Below are 15854 nucleotides of genomic sequence, written 5' to 3'. Positions count from 1 at the left end.
CAGGGCTGAACCTTGAATTTAAGTATCAATTGATTAATTTATGCATTTCAGTCTAATTTACTTAATTCATTTGGATTTAAATAATGCAATTTAAAAACTATAAATCTAAAAAAGAAAATTAAGACAAAAATGATCTTTCAATTAGTCAATTAAAAAGTTTTTTTCAATCACCTGTCTTTAAAAAAATAAACAGAGATTTTCTAAATTCAAAAAAAAAAAAAATTGTATGTTTACATTCAGTGGTACTCTCCAAAACGCACTGTGTCTATCCTCGTTGAATAACAAACATGTTGAATTCATATCCTTCCTTTTAAAATATTTCACATGCCAATTTTCTATGTATCTTAAATGCTACATTATTGTTAGCTATGTTGCACTCTTCATCTCCACAGCCTTCGTTGGCACATTGCTGGCACATTACCATCACCGGTTCATCATGGTTCATTGGTAAGAGTGTGCACTGCATCAACAACATGCACATGCATTTGCAGGAAGCATGCAAGAGACAAACCAGAGGTTAAATACTCACCAGTGTACCTGAAAGCAAAAATGAATGGCACTTCTCAGCTTTCCCTTCAGAATTGAGTGCTGCATTGCTTTGTGACACATTTCCATTGTGATATTTACAAGATCCCTGGGTTACTGAAGTGGGAGGAGTGTTTTTTATGCTGTCTGCCAGTTTCCCAAAAGACTATTTGGTCTTTCACCGAGTCTGGGGTAGGGAAAGTTTAGACTGACAATGGGGTTTATGGATGACGATTTGTCCCACTGTCCTTAAAGGACCTTTTCTCTAAAACGATGAATCAGTTGTTTTTGTGTGAGTAAGAGATTTAATTTAAACATAAACATTTAGACTTTTAAAGTATTTGTACCATTTTCTCAGCATTAAAAGCAAAACCAACAAATCCCCAGTTGGACTTTCATATTAACCTTAACTAACCTAATTCAGTACATATTATGTAATAGACTCCTCCTACTGAAGTGGACACTATAAAGCAGGTGTATGTGCAGACAGGAGGCTAATCTATGTTCAAGATGAAGGGGCTAACACTGTTCTGTTTGTTGGTATTATTTCTCACAGCATCGGCTCTGGTGAGTCAAAACTTTTTGATCGATTTTTCCCAGATTTTCTGATCTCAGAAAATATTGAAGAGGACATAACGTTAACTTTAATTTATTTCAGCAGCATCAACAAGACCCTTTTGTAGTAAGATTGGAGATAATACTGAAAAGGAAACAACTATGATTGATTAAAAAATATTAACAGCCAATATTCTGTAGTTTTCGTTTTGTAGCAATAGCTTAAATGTTACTTACAATGCCCCAAAAGTATAAGAGCAAAGACAGTGGCAAATATTTGACGATTATGACCAAATGAATTGTTTAATTAAATTACTGCTTCATAGTTAATATTTAAATCGAAATATCACCAAACTTAATGTTCAAATTGATATACTACTAAACTTAAACACTTGAATATTTTACTTGACTGATTTATTTTACTGTAAAATATTCTAATACTATAAATTAAGTGATAATTCAATTTCAATATTTACAGTATTTGGTTACATTTAAAATTGTAATATTAATGCCATTTATTTGCTTACATATAGATTTCAATATTCATATTGATACTACTCTGAAGTAAAACAAGTAAATAGGAAAACATTTTATTTTAAGTTTACGTTTAAACTTAAAATAAAAAAGTTTATTAAGTTTTTTCAAGAATTAAACAAATCAGTAGAGACCTAACATGTGTCATACTGATGTTATTTCATTGATTACTTAGTTGCCTTGTTTTTAAATCAAATGTTAATGTCCTTTGAAAACAAGCTGCCAAATGGATACTAAGTAAACAACGTTGTGTCCTTGGACTGACTCGTTCTAAATTTTCCTTTTCAGTATCCACCAGGGGCTATCATACCAATGACCGGTAATACGACCAACTCAACGGTGGGTAGTCTTTTTTTTGTTGTCAATACCTACAAGAAGTATTTGCAAGTGAAAATATGCAAAGCGTCAAATATTCTTGGTAATGGGGTCGCTTGCTTTGGACAGTTTTATTTGTTGAGGTAGAGCTTGATCTCCAATTCAAACAAAAGGTTAAGTGAGGGCTGCTGCACAGTAAGAAACGGATTTTAACTACGTCTAATGTCTCTTTATACCTGATATCATATGAGAAGATTAAAGCCACTTTCTCAGGTTCCTCTGTTGACTTGAGTAGTGCTTTTATCTTGGGATATCTACAGGATTCACCAGTTTCAAAGAAGAGTACTGAGTTTGCGAGTAGTCTGTGGTAGAGAAGTTTAGACTGAAGAGGTTTTTTTTTTCAATAAATTGTACTTTCTCCATCTGTGTGCTTTTACTACAAATTACTTTTTATTTTATTTGTTCTTTAAGTCTAACCTTCACTCTTTTAATATTACTTTAATTCTACTCTGCAGGTCTCATACTTGAAATTTCAATTCTTAATTACTCCAAGGCTTGAAATACATTTTATTTTTATGATTTGTATTGTTCTTTTTCTATGAAACAGGTTTATTTATTGTTTATTTGTTGCAAATCTAGACAAAAATTCTACAGCTGTAAAAGGTTTTCATCTCTTAATGTGTAATTTATTCCTAAAATGTCAGATTAAAACTATTTTTAAACTGTGTCATCTTGTAACAAAATAATGTATTTTGGTTCCGTCTGCATGACATTACTTTGCAATGTTTTTTGTGTGAGACCTTTAGAGGAGTGACTAACCCAAAGGGTGTCTACATTATCCTTATTTCACAACCTGAGAGTTTAATCCAGGCTATGGGGCCTCCTGCAAACCTTGAAGGAACAAGCAAACTACCACTGTTGATCATTGGATTAGGGTACATATTTACTGTACTTTCGTATTGAAGTGTAGAGCCTTTCCATTTCAGGTACCTAATGAAAATAGACATCATAATACAAGATCCGACTTTTAAAGAGTAGACTAACGATTAAACATCTTAACATCTGGGGAGGAGGGAGAAATAGAGTCTAACAGAGTAATGTGACTTGTGACGTGTCGACATGTCAGTGTGAACTTCAGATCAATTTGGTAAATAATATATCAAACTTACATCACTGTAAAGTGTTGTTGATTATTTTCCCCATCAGACGAATGGTACTGTGCCGCCAGATGACAATACTGGAGATGACACCAAGGTAAGAAACTGTTTTCTGGGGAGGAGGGAGAAACAGAGTCTAACGGACCAATGTGATTTGGAGACAAACTCAGAGAAATTGTCCACATACAAGAGTGTGAACTTCAGATCATTTTGATAAATAATATATAAAAACTTACATCACTGTAAAGTGTTGCTGATTATTTTCCCATCAGTGGGACGGTACTCTGGTAGCACTTGACAATACTGTTGGGTTCCGACCATCTGATGATAAAGAGGACACCCAGGTAAGAAACCGTTCAGAACTCAAGGAGACAAAATAGTATACAGTATATATATTATATATATACACATAATTAGAAGTTGCATGTCAAATAGCATCTAATCTGCATGCAATGCAATTTCTAATCTCATGATACACTGAGATATCATATACGGTTAAGTATAAACGGGTTTCAAAAGAGGGTGAGGTAATTAACTACAAATAATTACATATGCTGTTGAGATGAAATGTTGTTTCTTGTCTTTTCCAGGGAAAAACAAAGAAATGAAAGACGACACTGATGGGCTCAACTCAACAGAATCTAAGAAATTTTGAATTCTGAATGAGAAAAAACAGCCTTCAGGATGAGAAACCACCAGGCATATAATCCTTCTGCTACTGCTTCTTTGAATTAAACATGTTATCAAAACTTTTACATGAAAATGTCTTTTTATTTTCCTAATTTGGTTTTCTTAAGGTCAGTAAACCTTTGGGTTCTAAAGAGATTAGTTCAATTTAAAAATGTATCTCCTATTTCACAAAACTGACAACTGCTCTGACAAAATGCATCTGCATTGCCTCTTCATCAGATCAATAGACTTTGGTGCAGAAAGAGGCTGTGGCCAAAATGTATTTTTCTGGACACTGTGTATTAAAAACACGCTTTAAGTATAACGATAAAGACATGGCATTATTCTCAATGATCCCTTTAGTTTTGTTAGGTTCTTCTCTTTTCATTACAATAGAGCCGAAATCAGTAGTCAATTAATCGATCAACAGAAAAATAATATCTATCTTCACTGATAATCATCTCAGTCCTCCTTTGATCAAAAATGCTAAATATTGTCCAACTCAAAGCTTCTCAAAAGTGAAATGTTTTGCTTTTCTTTGTGACGCGTAGTAGTAGACTGAATATCTTCGTATATAAGCTTGATGTTGGATAAAACAAGGAATTTGGAGACGTCATCTTGGGCTCTTGGAAACCTTAAGGGATATCTTTCACTATATTATAACTTTCTACAGCCAAATGGTTAATCAGTTGTTTTTGTGTGGGTAAGAGATTCACATTTGTTAACAAATATGCCCAGTTGGACTTTGATATGAACCTAAATTAACCTAATTCAGTACATATTGTGTAATAGACTCCTCCTACTGAAATGGACACTATAAAGATGGGGTTTGAGCAGAGAGGAGGCTAATCTATGATCAAGATGAGGGGGGTTACACTTCTCTGTTTGGTGGGGTTCATTCTCGCAGCCTCGGTAAGACATATGTGTTAAAATTGTGGCTTTTCTCGGACTTACTGAAAAGGGAACATCAGCATTTATTATGGAGAATTTATCATACTGCTGCCGTCTCTATGAAAGCGATTTATTGATTACTTTGCAGTTTAGTTGGAAGTCTTGTGTCAGTGATCTTGCAGAACCAGACAAAAACCAAAAGATAAAATGTTGTGTCTTTGGTTTAGGGTTGTTGTATATTCTTTAATTAAAATGCTATATGTTTCAATTTCAGTGGCCTGAAAAAGGAGGCACGGTGCCACTTCAGTCGGCAAAGGTAGGTGAAAAAGTTTAAGAGATCACTGAGGGACCAGTAATCAGTGGAATAGATTAAAATAGCAGTGGTGGTGTGAATTAAAGGCAGTTGGCAATCACTGCAGCAAACATAAACATTTAGACTTTTTAAGTATTTGCACCATTTTCTCAGCATTAAAAGGCAAAACCAACAAATTTAAGGTCGTGTATTTCACTTTCAAGCTGTTGTCTTGATAAATCCAAAAATAGTAGAGAAATATTTACTTAATGATAAAAACAATACTCAAGAGCGTAACCTTCATTAAAGGACAGGGTGGTTTTACTGAAGCTGGGTGGACCAAATAAACTGCGTAGATGAACAGACTTTGATCGGTGCTTGAGTTATGTAATCCATCACAGGTCTTCTTTAAAAAAGCATCTTAAAAACATGTTTTCTTTGGCTTTCCATTTTATTCCCTGTACACTTACTTATGCTTGCTTTTAAAAAATATATAGGTCCATTTCATCTCCCCTTACCATGTTTTACTTGTAAAAAACTGTATAACCTGTTTTGTTAATGGCTACATAAGGAAAGTTTGCTAATCCAACATTGAAAAAAATGTATTTAGACTTTGTTTGCTGTGAAGGATTACAACATAAGCAAGTCTCCAGTGTCTCCTAATAATGTTAATTATAATACCGTACAGAAATCATTAGCTTCTTTCAAATGCTTGGAAACTACATAAAAAGGTGTAGCGTGAATGCCATTGTGTGAGTTGGTCATATCATTTCCTGGGCAATTATAAAACACATCTGCCTGTTGTCAGTCCGAAATGATGAAATGGCTGCCTGGAGCGAAACTACTGTTAAAATAAATCAGAGTTTCTTTGAATGAGATCAAAAAAAAGAAAAAAACACCTTCCAACCCTTAACCCACGTCTGGATAACGGGGGAAATAAAGTTATGATTTTGTCTCGTTTTTCTCTGAAGTTTGCACAGGGAACACAATCGGCTCTTCCACCGTCCCCTCAGTGTTATAGTGAACAGTGTTTTCACTTTTTTCTCTGTTAAAGTGGAGCCATTGGTTAACCCTAACTGACTCTGTGCGGTTGAATTTGCTGCAGCAACACCTTGTGGTCATCAGTGTATATTACAATTCGACCCATCAGAAAACAAGCCATCTCACTAAAATAGAATGAAATATTCTTAAAAGCAGTCCCTAAATGCCTTTGTTTATATGTAAAAAAAAACACTTTGTTGTCGTATAGATGCTCATATATTTTGGAAGTTACTGTATAGTATTACTGTAAGTAAAACGTTTTCCTTTTCAGCAGACCACTCAGCCTCCCTTAAATATGTGGCACTTTCTTGCAAACAGCAAAGGTTTCGAGCCTATACCCGCTGATGGAACAGTGATTGAGGTAAGAAAATATTCAGCAAGCACCACATTAGTGTTACTGATTTTTAGCTGTAGAACTTAAAATGTTGGTCATTCTGTCTTTTCAGGGGAACCAAAAATGAAGACAGCCAGCAGAGAGGCTGGACTGATGGCAACTTGTTTTAAATCAGAGATGGAAATGACAATTTAAGTTTATTTTTTTGGTGCTTCCGTCTCCTTCAAATAAACATTTCAAGTCTGTTGTGTGAGAAAAGTTTTTTTATTTGTTAATATGCTTGGTATAAGGTCATTTGAAACGTCTACTTTTTCCAAAAAGAGCTGAAACTTTTGATCATTTTCTCCACGATTTGTCAAAATTAGACACCAATTAAGTACGTAATTATGGGAGGGATAGCAGGTTAACACAGGTCTTAAGTTTACAAATGGACAACAACACCTTTTCTGGGGAAAAAAAGACACTGCATACAGTAAATCCCCATTTTCAACATTTAAAGATTCAGACAAGACTTCAATCACAAGGATCACTTTATTTTTTGTGTTCGGCTCTTCTCTTTTCATCACAAATATTATCTACGTCCACCCAAGGTGTTCCAGCAGGGATCATCTCTCCCCGACATATTTTATGGAAAGGACAGAAACATAGAACATAAATCCAGTTCTTTACCCTTCTAAACATAACTATGCTTGCAGTAATAACCCTTTTGATTTTAACTGGGCGTACCACTGTGTTGTAAGCGGACAGCACTCTGTTGGTTTGGTGACAGTATGTTTCTTTACCGACGAGTAGACGCTGTAACTCTCTAGAAATTAAGTTATGCACAAGCTCCCTGTTCTACACAACTGCAATGAGGGCTGACACAGCATGTTTACTTATGAGGAAAGCCTTGATTTAAAAAAGAAGTCTTAAAACTGAGATTGAAATGTAGCACTTAACAGATAATAAAAGTTGTGAACTCAGTATGGCCAAAATAAACTCAAAAGATTACACTTTTAAAGTGGTTTCCCGTCATTTTTCTTGATACTGTAACATCTGTGACCATCTGGTGTCAAACCACAGTTAAGCATTTGTTACCAAAAAAAAAGAAGGTTTTGGATTAGAAACCAGCTTTAATTTCTATTTATCTGATGTCTAAAGAGACCAAAAGGAAGCCGGGGCAGCAGTATGAAACAGTGGATATAAAAGACAGTTAGTCGTTGCAACCACCAGGCGAACTACAACAGCACTACATTCTTGAACAGAAGGATTATTTTTCGTTTGTATGTGGGTTTTTTTGTCCCAAAGTGTTGAGATCCAGAGGCAGGCAGCAGCCTGTGAGACAACAAGCAAAGTTCTCTTCAGATGACAAAGCAGTTTCTATCAGTAAGGCCACTTTATATAGAAATTCTAAATGGAGGACCACAACCTATCGCTTCTTGTCCATAGATCTTTGCAGAGTGTCATCATCATGAAGGGAAAATAACAAAGCTTCAAGTTTCTAAATTAAAGAGCCTGATGGCCGGCTTGTATATGGGAGGGGGAAGGGGGGTGGGGGGCTGGTTGTTTGCCCCGTTTCGCCACCACAGCAAAAAGAAAAAAAAAAGAAAAAGAAGCTCAGTCCACATTGTCACCACCAACTACGCTGCTGTGGTAGCATCTCCCCAAAGCTCCCCACCGCAACTCAAACACACACCCCAAAATACCATGTGCGATTGGGTCATAACGATCTTGCAAAAAAATAGATATTTTCACAGAAGTTTGTAAAATCATCTCGCCTAAAGTTATCCTCTGTGGCTTTTTTTAAATCGAAGCAAGTTGAAGTCCAGAGAAAAGTTGCGCCACACAACTGCTGCTCTGAGTACAATCCACAAAAGTCTGTTGTTGCTGCTGCAGTCTTGTACGTTTGGGTGTAATTTTGCCAATTCCTTTTTCAATTATTCCCCTCTCTCAACAGCCCCTTCAGACGCAGTCCTGTGTTGTTGTTTTTTTGCCAACCAATGTCTGTAAAGTGTGTTACTTTTGATTTAAAGGGAGTGTCACTGTATGTGGTGTGTGTGTGTGTGTGTGTGTGTGTGTGTGTGTGTGTGTGTGTGTGTGTGTGTGTGTGTGTGTGTGTGTGTGTGTGAGAGAGAGTAACCAGTGTGGTGACGGTGGCACGGTGAGCTGCGTCAGGACTGCAGTCAACACAGCTGGAGTTCAGCTTCCTTCGAGGGGCTTGGCAGGACCTCGCTGAAGGGGCAAAGGGACGGAGGGGAGCGGCTCTACTTATCCCCCAGAATGGCGTACTGGTTGTCGAGCTGCAATTGCTGCAGAGAGGCGCTACCGCCGGTCTCCTCTCTACCGCGGTTCCTGTGTTTCACCACCTCAAAGGTCTTCTCCATTTCTCTGTCCCTGAAACACAGACATGCATCACTTAGACCAAACTGCAACGCGACGTACTGCTGCCGTGTTAAACCAGCTGTTGTCACTGATCCATCCAATAAAGCCGATTCTGATCTCTACTTACTTGCGTGTCTCCACATGCTTGGCGGTGGCCAGTAGAGAGGGGAACTGTGTGTCACTGAAGATCTCAGGGGGCCCCTGGGTGGGGCCTCGTCTGGTAGTGGTCAGCCGAGCCCCTGGAGGGCGATATACACCAGAAGGCTTCGACTCAGGCTCCTCTACTTCCTCTGTAATTAGAAAAAAAAAGAAAAAAAAAGTTTAGACATTTTTTACAACTGTGTAAATAAGTATTCTATGATGAAACAACAAGAAAAAAAAAATTATGGCTTGGAACATGCAGAAAAAAAATCTGCCAAGTCATAGGCTCCCATGACTATACAGCAACCATTCAGTAACCCATAATTAGTAACAGTGCCTAATACATATGAGCTCAGTGTAAATTACATGATTAGGGTGGATAACCCAACAAGGGTATACTTAATAAGCAGTGGTATGTTCATCCTGACGGTGTTAACCCCTGACCCTTTAAAACAAACGAGTGGAAGTTGGTTTACTCACCCACGGGTGCAGCAGCAGGAGTCGGAGCAGCACCAGACTTGTTCCAGGGACCGGAGAACTTGTCTCCGCTGACCAGAATGATCTCTCCATCCTCACCAACCTCCTCCTTCTCGTACTCCTCCTCCTCTTTCTCGTCACTGCAAAAAGCCAAAAGGCAGTTGAGCTGAGGTGAACCCATGATGAGCTATCTAGGAAATAATGTTTGGTTTAAATTAAATCTCAAACATGTTGATTTATTAAATCAATTTAAGAGCAAATATTTAGTATTTTGCACTAAAATCGAACCCATGAAAGTAAGGACTAAGGAGGGTAAAAGAGATGTTTTGCACATTTCATGCTTAAAAAGTAATGAAGAATTCTCTGCTGGCTGTTTATCGTCAGTCCAGTGGTATTCATAATGTTTTGAGTGTTTTACACCCCAAGATGAATCCAAATAGTAAAGCAGCCTTATCATAGCTTGATTATTGGGCGTAATGGTCATTTCATCAAAAGTGAAACATTCGGGGGAAAAACTGAAATCTGTTTAGGATCTGGAATCCCGCTAATTGTATCATTACACTGGTATTTCGTTTTTCACCATGTGACTCTGTAGCAGGAATGACGAGTATCTTGCCAGGTGTATATTTCTCTATTTGTCTGTGTAGATTTTGTCTCAGCGACCAGTGTAAGATGCAGTCATGAACCCCAACAGGTTTGTGAATTTGCCCCATGACCCAAGCACAATACCACCTTCATAAAAACACAATGTCAAAGCAAAGGGGGGGTTTAAAAATCTTACAAATGCTGTCTTTCTTGTTGTAGGCAGTAGTAGAAAGGAGATGCACTTATGACTTCTGGTGACTAGTAGTTCTCTTGAATACCTATGTTGAATACACTTATTGTAAGTCGCTTTGGATAAAAGCGTCTGCTAAATGGCTGTAATGTAATGTAATGTAGTATAGTTTGATAAAATAAACATAAATTGATGTGAGACTTGAGATGCAAGTGACCACTCCTCATTGGGACAAGGAGCCATGACAACCACATCCTTAATTCTCACCTTATCTGCAGAGCCTGGAGCCTGAGGCCGCTGTAATCGACTTCTTTCTGCTCGAACTCTTTCCATTCCTCATCCTTCTGAACAGAAGGAAGCATTAAATTTCAACACGCAACAGTAAACCTACATTTACAGCATTGCAATACTTCAACAAAAAAAAAAAAAAAAAAAAAAAAAAAAAGGGAGTTTTAAGCCAGATCTACCCAAGAAAAGGTTACAAAAAGGGCCTAAACAGTTTGGGCCAACCTTACTATGCAGACAACCTTTAAAAAAACCAGTCATTTGAACGCAACAGATCCTGTGCACCTCTCACAAATGGCGGCTCGGCCTAAAACCTCAACAGCCACGATTCAGAGGGATGACAGCCTCGTCATGCACACACACACACAGCACACACACACACACTAAAAAGAGGGTTAATAGGATATTAAAAAGGCACAAAAACTGCAGCTTTAAAAGGTGTGAAAACAGGGATCAGGACGCGAGAGGAGCCGCAGTGTGAAGCGTCGTGTGAGCGCCTTGCAGGGACCATATGCCAGCCAGCAGCCGGCGTTTCCTCCCTGCATGCAAAACGTGCTTTATCTTTATTAATGAGAGGATTACACACATATGTAGAGGAGGGGACACACACACACATGGTAGAAGCCAGGGTGAATTTAAGCATTATTAATTATGATCAGGGATGCAAAATGGTGCAGGGATCTGGAGGGAGGGGGTGCATTAAATATATATTTCTTTAAAAAAAAAAAAAAAAAAAAAAAAAAAAAAAAAAAAAAAAGTTCAGCAACGACAGCAGATACCTTCTCGACCTGCGCGTCCTGGTTGTCGTTTTTTGTAGATTTCTCTTTCTCCCGTTTCGTCTTCTTGATCACAGCCGACGTGGGCCCGGCCACGGCCTCTTTGCCCTTCCCTTTCTCTTTCTTCTTCTTTTTATCCCGCTTGGCGAAGAAGTCGTCCAGGCTCTTCTCCGGTGGAAGGTCCGCCATTTTCACAGAAGCAAGCGTTGAACTAAAAAAAAAAAAAAAAAAAAAAAGCGGTGACAACCACGTGATTAATCGATTAATATATCTGCTGCTCGAACACTACGAGCTGCTTCTGACTGCGACGGGTTAGATGGTGTTACGGGGGTGATAAAAACATAAATGTCCTCCCGGGGTTCTCTGGCTGAATCGATGGCAATCCTGACAACCATGAGCCATGCACGGGCTATTTGACAAATCTGTACCGTGACCCGGAAGTAGCCCGACCGTGACCCGGAAGCAGTACGAGTCACAAAAATAAAAGTAGCATTTTCTCTCTTTTTTTTTTTTTTTAGTTTTTAGTTTAGTTTATTTGCACAATTTAAACATGACAATAATATCTATATTAATCTACAATGTAGAAAAAAATAAAAATAAAAATAAAGAAAAAACATTGAATGAGAAGGTACTGTACTGTATATAATATTTTAAAAAAACCACATAATTCCATATGTGTTCCTTCATAGTTTGGATGTCTTCAATATTAATCTACAATGTAGAAAAAATAAAATAAAGAAAAAACATTGAATGAGAAGGTGTGTCCAAACTTTTGACTGGTACTGTATATAAAAAAAAAAATTAAAATCACAATACTATAACGAATACAAGAACAAATATAAATCAGCTATGTTTAAAAAATCTTCTAAAATTACATGTGTTCCTTCATAGTTTGGATGTCTTCAATATTAATCTACAATGTAGAAAAAAATAAAAATAAAAATAAAGAAAAAACATTGAATGAGAAGGTACTGTACTGTATATAATATTTTTTTTCCATAAAGTTTGGATCACAATTACCACAATACTATGAATACAAGAAGAAATATAAATCAGTTATGTTTCAAAAATCTTCTAAAATTACATGTAAAACATATTGAATTACATTTTAATTCTTTGAACATATTTACAGTACCAGTCAAAAGTTTGGACACACCTTCTCTAATTAATACTAATAATTAAAATGTAATTCAATATGTTTTGCATGTAATTTATCAAGATTTTTGAAACATAACTGATTTATATTTCTTCTTGTATTCGTTATAGTATTGTGATTTAAAAAAAAAGTATTATATACAGTACCAGTCAAAAGTTTGGACACACCTTCTCATTCAACTACTTTGAAGAATCTAAAATATAAAACATATTCTGGTTTGTTGAGCATTTGTTTGTTTACCACATAATTCCATATGTGTTCCTTCATAGTTTTATGTCTTCAATATTAATCTACAATGTAGAAAAAAATAAAAATAAAGAAAAATGAATGAGAAGGTACTGTACTGGATATAATATTTTTTTTTAAATCACAATACTATGATGAATACAAGAAGAAATATAAATCAGTTATGTTTCAAAAATCTTCTAAAATTACATGTAAAACATATTGAATTACATTTTAATTCTTTGAACATATTTACAGTACCAGTCAAAGGTTTGGACACACCTTCTCATTCAACTACTTTGAAGAATATAAAATATAAAACATATTCTGGTTTGTTGAGCATTTGTTTGTTTACCACATAATTCCATATGTGTTCCTTCATAGTTTGGATGTCTTCAATTTTTGATGTCTTCAAAAAAAACGTCAAATTAGGCTCACCCCAGCAGTAAGGCAGGCTTGTAAACAGCTTATTGAACTGACGTCATATTCCCAGAGCTGGAGGTCACTTTACCACATGCAGCCCTGGTGCACAAAGAGAGAAATTCCAGCTCACAACAATGGATGTGCTGTGGTCGGCAAGACTGTTTACACTGCTTTGTTATATAGTAAATCAGAAAGTATGTTATCTATCTAACACATGCAGTGCATTTATACAAATATTTGACTAAAGAATGGACTTTGTGTCTAAAATCCATCTGCCAAGGCCATATGAGGACATGACTGTTGATTTAATTAAAAACAAATGAAATCAGTGTTTTTTCTTTGTTTTATTGCTCAGCAGTAAAAAGTACAGTGTATACTACAGTACAAAAAATACATAATGTTGAACACTGCTCCATCGTGCCACTGAACGTTTTGTAAAATATCCACTTTTGAGCGTGCAAAACAAGAAGCCCAGCTGTGAGCATCCAATGCAGGAAATATCAATATGTTTAATTGTGTTATCCGACATCACCTTTTGAATCAGTGAATTCAGATAAACATCGCACAATGCAGAAAAATCTTTAGCGACGTTAGAGGCAGGCAGCATTGATTATTGAATAAAACTGCAGCGATGCAAAATAAAAACAGATGACAGAAGGACCACAGGTTTAATAATTAAACAAAATATTCACTCTTTTTTAATTAAACTGCCTCTGTATGTGCTCACAGTAAATATTCAGCATACATTATTTATCTCAGTGTTTCAATTGGTCAAGATTTTTGACAGCCTCTAACACATAATACCTGGTCCAGCAACTAATTCACAATCATTCAACAAACACAGTTTGCGTTGATGGACAAACACATTGTTTATGGAGGGGGAGACATTTACAGTAGCAAGGTTGGTCTAAGTGTTTCCTACAGCGCTGAGAAACTCTTTCTCAAACTGGGCTAAAACCAGTAGCCACTCCACGTTACGGACAAGAGACACACAGACAGACACAGACACTCACAGAGAAACAGATAAAACTGAGCTAAAAGTGATACAAAGTCTTGTTTGACTTAAAGTAACAGTGATATTTTGTTAAAGGGGGGGCATCACATTTGAACTCATTCGTCCACTCTCACAGTATGCTTACATGCACAAACAGGGCCTTCAAGCACGCAAATACTGATGAATATATAACTTATGCTGAACGTAAGGAATTAAGACATCTATGTGGTCCCTCTAAAGAGAAGCTGGTGACACATGAGGGGGAAAGCCACTTTAAGTCTTTTTACTGACATCTTTCAAAGCTGCCAAATGCAGACGCCACATCACCCAAATAACCTGCAAGAATCATCATCGAAATCTGGGCCCATATTTATCAAAGTTAAATTTTGGAGTTATCCTTCATTTATACTTGCAAACATAAGATCAAAAGCTATTTATCATTACAATTCTCTTAAATTTGAAATACATTTAGAGGTATCATGGATGCAAAACAAGAAAAAGTTAGCATTGGTTTTGTATATATATATATATATACAAAACCAATGCTAATATATATATATGCTCTATTCTGCTGTTGTATTGTGGTTTTTTTCTACAAATGCAAAGTATTTATCTAACATACTATAAATATATTTTGTTGTTAATTTCAATAAAAATGTACAGTCAAATGAAAGGATTATAAAAAAGAGTGAACAGAATGAAAAATGGGGCAGATGTGCAGTATTCCAGCTTTCGTGTGATTAATCATGTGATCACTTGAGAGCTGATCTTAAAGGTTACTTTGCTGAAAGTTGCTTGATAAATGTGTCTTTAATTTTAGAATAACTTTTTTACTCCTAAGTTTGCTTTTTTTAATCATTCTTAAATGTGTCTCTCATTTTGATAAATTTGGGCCCTGATCTCACGTACAGGTTCACTGTTTCCCCCCCCAATAACGTAGGTGCTATATTCAAGTTCAACAGGCTATAAGTATTTTAGGATTGATTTTAAAGGAAAAAATAAAACGACCAGCTTTAATGTTATCATAGCACGTTTCTCTCTCTAAAGCAGATTTCATGTGGCAACATCCACAGTGCAGTCACCATCAAGCCACTGTCATGAAACAAAACCACATATAATCTGTATTTTATAAAGACAATAAAAACCTTTTTTTATCACAATTAAGCCTTTTTGTAGAAAATGTACATCAGAAAAATATGCAGGTGCATCCTTAAAGAGTGTCTGTTCACATCACTCCTCTCTCAGGTTGCCTCTTTGTGTTTGTCATATACAGTATAAAGTCAAAGTCTCTGAATATTTAGCACATTTACAAAATAGACAACAACAGCAGGGGGAGTTGAAGAGGAGAATCCGACAGTGTCTCTCTCTTTTTTTCTGTCTCTAGATGGCAGAAGCTTTGTCTCTGTTGATGAAGAGCGTCTCCTGGCAGAAAGGGTTAACCAGGACCACGCTGCTGCCGCTGTAGTCTCCGTTCGGGGGTAGACAGCTGTCCTGATCCTTCAAATGCACACACACAAATACACACATAAAAAAATAAAAAAAATCAGCGCAGGTGGTTAACTGTTAAACACTAGCTGTGACTCTAATTCACGCTTCAGGGCTCACCATTAGGGCACACGCTGCAGTCTACTGTATCTAAGTCACTCTACAGCCATTGAGCAGACCATCTAGTGTGGAAGCGAACAGAATAAAATATGGGTTTGGTGCAGCACAGGGCTTTTTAAGGAGACAGCGCCAAAGATCTCTGACAAGGCCAGATGAACAGGGGTGTAAAAGGGAGGGATGACTCAGAGGAAACAAGACAACAAAGGGACTTAATGTGAAATGAAGAGATGTAGAAATGGTTGTTGATGGTGAGTCAGCAATAATCAGGCAGTGCTGGAGGAGGGAGGTGTGAAAAACTAAATTATTTATATTACAGCTGGAAT

At 36.6% G+C, this 15854-nt stretch overlaps 2 protein-coding genes and 1 long non-coding RNA gene across 6 annotated transcripts in view; 1 reads left to right on the top strand and 2 right to left on the bottom strand.

Annotated features, from left to right (window-relative positions):
• Positions 1-4560: 4560 nt before the first annotated feature.
• LOC129110958 (uncharacterized) lies at positions 4561-6558 on the top strand. Of its 2 annotated transcripts, none has more exons than XR_008532301.1 (4): positions 4561-4667; positions 4921-4962; positions 6254-6340; positions 6426-6558. It is a non-coding gene; the product is annotated as an uncharacterized LOC129110958 (long non-coding RNA). The 2 variants fall into 2 exon arrangements; XR_008532300.1 differs by having other exon boundaries at positions 6251-6340.
• Positions 6559-7405: 847 nt separating this feature from the next.
• Positions 7406-11560, bottom strand: cdv3 (carnitine deficiency-associated gene expressed in ventricle 3). 3 transcript variants are annotated; one of them, XM_054623233.1, is made up of 5 exons: positions 11132-11560; positions 10335-10411; positions 9296-9432; positions 8802-8964; positions 7406-8686 (listed from the first exon to the last, which is right to left on the bottom strand). In XM_054623233.1, exons 1-5 carry the CDS (start codon positions 11315-11317, stop codon positions 8557-8559), a joined length of 693 nt encoding a protein of 230 aa, XP_054479208.1. In that variant the 5' UTR covers positions 11318-11560; the 3' UTR covers positions 7406-8556. The 3 variants fall into 3 exon arrangements, with proteins under 3 accessions (XP_054479208.1, XP_054479209.1, XP_054479210.1); XM_054623234.1 differs by having other exon boundaries at positions 10335-10408; XM_054623235.1 differs by having other exon boundaries at positions 10335-10402.
• A 1727-nt stretch (positions 11561-13287) lies between these two features.
• tmem108 (transmembrane protein 108) overlaps positions 13288-15854 on the bottom strand; it is a 42906-nt gene continuing 40339 nt past the window's right edge. The window contains exon 5 of the mRNA XM_054623130.1: positions 13288-15423. Coding sequence (XP_054479105.1) covers positions 15307-15423 — 117 coding nt within the window. The 3' untranslated portion in view covers positions 13288-15306. The remainder of the gene's footprint in view (positions 15424-15854) is intronic.

Source organism: Anoplopoma fimbria, chromosome 21, assembly GCF_027596085.1.
Source record: "Anoplopoma fimbria isolate UVic2021 breed Golden Eagle Sablefish chromosome 21, Afim_UVic_2022, whole genome shotgun sequence".
Classification (NCBI taxonomy): domain Eukaryota; kingdom Metazoa; phylum Chordata; class Actinopteri; order Perciformes; family Anoplopomatidae; genus Anoplopoma; species Anoplopoma fimbria.
The sequence above is the reverse complement of the archived record's forward strand: the minus strand, read 5'-3'. Positions and strand labels throughout refer to the sequence as shown.